The following is a 4707-nucleotide window of genomic DNA, read 5'->3' as shown; positions in this document are numbered from 1 at the left end:
TATATATATATATATATTAGGTTTGGAGGTGATGTACAGGAATTATATATTAGAAAAAATAATAAGGTACTCAGAGATCTGGATGGTTGTACATTTACAGATGTTTATTAATATGTCACATGTTTTTATAAATTAGTGCTTGCATCTATTCTTGTAGATTCTTCAGAGAATCTGGAGAATAGATGCAAGCGCTAATTTATAAAAACATGACATATTAATAAAAATCTGTAAATGTACAACCATCCAGATCTCTGAGTACCTTATTATTTTTTCTAATATATATATATATATAATACACAGACGTATGCTTGTGTGTAGCAGGTTTTTACCCATTTTCTATTAGATCAGGTGACAAGTTATAGCCCAACCTAAGGCTATGTTAGAGACATTTACCCAAAGTGCCCCACATTAGAACTGGACCTAGAACAACATGGTTACAAAGCAAACTTAACAACAGCCATTTCTGGCAATCAAGAATTTTATTCCTATCATTTTGCTTTCATTGTGTAATATCATTTTACTGACATCTGATTAGCATTAACAACACCTAATGATTTACAACATTAATTATAATTAGGGAGAAAACGATAATTAAAAGTTATTTCAGATTTGCTATTTGAATATGCTTAGGTTTTATGATTTAAGAAAAACCAATGCCAATTTAAACATTTTGATTCTAATCCACCTGATATTGTTCCTGGTTCTGTGATACAAAATTCATGTTATAAAATGATCTAATTAAGATATTCCATCAGAATTTTGTGTTCATTTATGCTTCAAATACTAGATTAATGATGACAGTTATTTTACTAACTTCTTCATTATTTTAAAAATTAATTGAAATTAAGGCAATGTATTTCAACAGGAATATAGTAACATTCTTTAAGTTTTTCCTTTGTTATTATTTTTTTTTATCCAAAACTTTGGAACTTCCATTTTATAAATGATGCAGCATCTTGTCTTAATTTCTCTAATTAGATTTTAGTCAAGTTGAGTTTTTCACTGAAGAAATATATTGTCTGGGAAATTCTTAAATATTTTTGTTGATCAAGATGTTTGTTAACTCTTTCGTTACCAACCCAGCTGAAACTGGCTCTGGCTCTGAGTACAAATGTCTTGTTTCCATACGTTTTGAATTAAAATCTTCCCGCAAAACTTAGTCACATATTCAGCATATTTTGCTTTATGAGTTCAATAAAGGCAACAACACAACAGGAAGTGCAAGGAATATTAATGCAGTGTATGGGAATTGGACAATAATCATAAGTCAGTGTCAATGGTGGTTCCAGAAATTCCAAGCCAGAAACTACATCCTAGAAGATGATCCACATCCTGGAAGATCTGCAGAGCTTGACGAGGACGTCCTGCAAAGCCTGGTGGAACAGAATCCCATCGTAACTGTTGTAGAACTAGCAGAGAAACTTGGATTTGGTCATTCAATCATTCAACAACACCTGCATGCCATCAGAAAACAACCATTTTTGGTTTCAAGATGAAAGGCGTTCTTCCATCAGCATAATGCTTGGCCACATACAGCGAGGATGACATTCCGAAGGCTGGTTCAGTTTGAATGGGAAACGATGCCCTACCCACCATATTTGCTGGATATTGCCCCATCTGGTTATCATTTATTCCACAGTCTTCAAAATAATTTGGACAGATAAAATATGAATTCTGTAGAGGAGGTCAGAACAGTAATGGAGGAGTATTTTTCGTCATGGACAAGTGAATTTTGGAAGAGGGGCCTTGCAAGTCTACCAGATAGATGGAAGAGGATTGTAGAAAATAAAGGTTATATTTTAGATTAAAAAAGAACTTTATCTTAATTTTGTAAAATAAAAGAAGTATAAAAAACCTGCATTATTTATGGGACGACCCAATACCTGTGGTGTCTGTTGCTGTGTATCATCAAGTCAATGAAATAAGAACCGGGTGAACACTGGGGTTGATGTTATTCACTTATCTCCCCACTCTCCCTGACATTGCTAGCCTTGTGCCAAAGTCTGAAACCATTATACTTCTAGTCTTTGTACAGACTGTAATGCTATTCTTCTTCAACAAGCAGGTGTTCTGCAGGAAATTCCCTCCTCTTTTCATCCACTTTACTCATTATCTTACTGCTTTTCAGTTTTATTGATGATATTTACATTTTGATTTTGTTAATTATTTATCGTTATTTTCATTTATTTTCAAATAATTTTCTTCTTTTTCTGATGTTTTAGATTATGGATACAAAGTTCCATACCAGCGTATTCACCAGAAAGCTACCAGCTTTTCTGAGAAAAACCATTTCAATGTATGGATTACCGGTGTGACAGTCAGCGTGAAAGTGTCTCTTGATAAACGACCCAGTCACAGGATTAATTCAAACCTGTAAGTATTAAAATCATTATAAAAACAAAACAAAAAATGTAAAAAATAAAAATTATTAATGGCACAAGCATGGCTGTGTGGTAAATAGCTTTCTTCCCAACCACATGGCTCTGGATTCAGTCCCACTTCATGGCACCTTGGATAACTGTCTTCTGTTATAGCCTCGGGCCAACCAAAGATGTGGAATGGCATGTTGTTGCCATCACAGTTTGAAGGATTGATTTTTATACTGTTCATGTCACAGCTTACAGCTTTTACAGTGTTCACAGAGCATTGAACAGCAGTCATGATGTCAGCATTTTGATACCTGGTGCAAATCATCATGATACAGGTAAATTTTTCCCAATATTCAAACAGCTTCCAGTCCTCCATATCAGATTACTTGGCAGAGGATTGTGCTCTCTGAGTGCTCTAGTTATTATTATTATTATTATTATTATTATTATTGTCTGCATGGTGTAAAATGTGTCATGATGCACCCTAATAATTTAAGTTGAAGAAAAAGAACAATAGAAGAACTATAGCCAGCGATCAACAGACACACTTGCCCAATCCCAAGCAAAATCAAAATCATCAATGTCCCCATTGTGACTTCAAAATCCATACTGGGACTCAAATTATTGAGTTGAGGAATAATTCATGAGCGTTTTTTTTTTTCAAATTTATTCTAAACAAAAAAAAACTACAGCAAATTGATCAATAATATACTTCCTTCCATTGTTCTGTAAGATTTTTTATTCTTCGGTGATAGAAATCTCCCAGTCTTGACTTAAAGAATTTGTTCAACCAAGCCCTCCACGTCATTATTGAACAATGTACCATGCAAAGTGTTGGAAAGTGGTCAAAAGAGATGAAAATTTGATGGTGCCAAGTCTGGAGAGTATGGAGGAGGAGGCAGCACTTCCCATTCAAGTTCTTGAATCATGTCTTTGGTCATATTAGCGATGTGAGCCTTGCCCATTGAATGAAGGTGGTTCACCACAGTTTTTTCTATCACAATCCATCTGCTCCACCAATAATTCTGTGGTCGTTTGACAGGGATTTTCATGGAGAAGCTAATTCAATTGCTCTTCATCGAACTTGGTTGGTTGGCCTCTGTGTGATCCATCGTTGAGGTTAAAATTCCCATTTTTGAAGCACGAAAACCAATGATGGGCAGTACTTTGAGGCATTGCTCCCTGTTCATACAACAACACAAATCTCATGAACAGCTTCAGCAGCCTAAACATTTCAATTAAATGAAAAAAAGCAAATGTCGAAAATGCTCAGTTTTGTCCACTTGACATTCCATTTTAATGATCTAAAAATACACAAAAATCAACAAAATTTTAAAAATCAAAACGCACTATCTTGTAGAACAAAAGATTCTCTTTTAAATAACATAAAATGTGTTTTATTTCTGCATGCATTTTTGAATTTGAAAACAAAAACGCTCATGGATTATTCCTCAACCCAATACATTCACACATCAATTGCAAATAGTTGCAGCTTCTTAGTGGCTTTTTTTTTCTTCATTCTATTATTCACTTTAACTTCAAGTCCTCTCCTTCAAACACTCATATGATGAAACTGATGGAAGCAACCACCATCATCATTATTATTATTATTCTTATCATCATTGTTATTATTATTATAACACTGCTATTTTCTTGATAGATTGATACCGTTGTTATTTTACGCTGCTTTCAAAGTACCAATCAGTTCTCATTAAAACAGGCTTCCAAATTTTTGCCTAAAGTTTAAAGTGACCTAAAGCTTTTATTGAATAAAATATTACCACAATCAACAGATTTTTTCCATTAAAATAAATGTAGTTTTCAACATAACTCTATTTTTAATCCTTTCATTGTCTATTTTGGGCAGTTAAGAGTCATTGTGAAATCGTCTGTTAAAACAGAAATTATTCTGACCATCTGTTAAATATTCGCACTACTAATTTTAGTCATTATCGGTAAAAGCATCTTATGTGTTTTTTCTTTTTTTTTTGCTCTTCTGAGTCTAAATCCTACCAAGGTGAACTTTGTCTTTTGTCCCTTCAGGGACAATAAAATAAGGTCCAGGGGATGATAGTATCACTAACCTGACCCCTCAAAAGTACTGGCCTTGTGGCTAAATTAAAAACACCTTTGTCTTCATCTTCTCTTCCTCCTTTCTTCATCCTCTCCTCCTCCCCTTCCCTCCTGTTTCTTCTCTTCTTCATGTTCTCTTCCTCCTCCCCTTTCTTCTCTTTCTCTTCCTCCTCTTCTCATCCCCCTCCTTTTTTCTTCTTCTCCTTCTTCTTCTGCTTCTTCTTCTTCTCAATGCCATTCTTTGTATATATATATATATATATAT

At 34.1% G+C, this 4707-nt stretch overlaps 1 protein-coding gene across 1 annotated transcript in view; it reads left to right on the top strand.

Annotated features, from left to right (window-relative positions):
• LOC106868096 (phospholipase D1) overlaps positions 1-4707 on the top strand; it is a 146838-nt gene that overhangs the window by 86571 nt on the left and 55560 nt on the right. The window contains exon 2 of the mRNA XM_014913212.2: positions 2223-2373. Coding sequence (XP_014768698.1) covers positions 2223-2373 — 151 coding nt within the window. The remainder of the gene's footprint in view (positions 1-2222; positions 2374-4707) is intronic.

This window comes from Octopus bimaculoides, chromosome 21, assembly GCF_001194135.2.
Source record: "Octopus bimaculoides isolate UCB-OBI-ISO-001 chromosome 21, ASM119413v2, whole genome shotgun sequence".
Taxonomy (NCBI): Eukaryota; Metazoa; Mollusca; class Cephalopoda; order Octopoda; family Octopodidae; genus Octopus; species Octopus bimaculoides.
The sequence above is the reverse complement of the archived record's forward strand: the minus strand, read 5'-3'. Positions and strand labels throughout refer to the sequence as shown.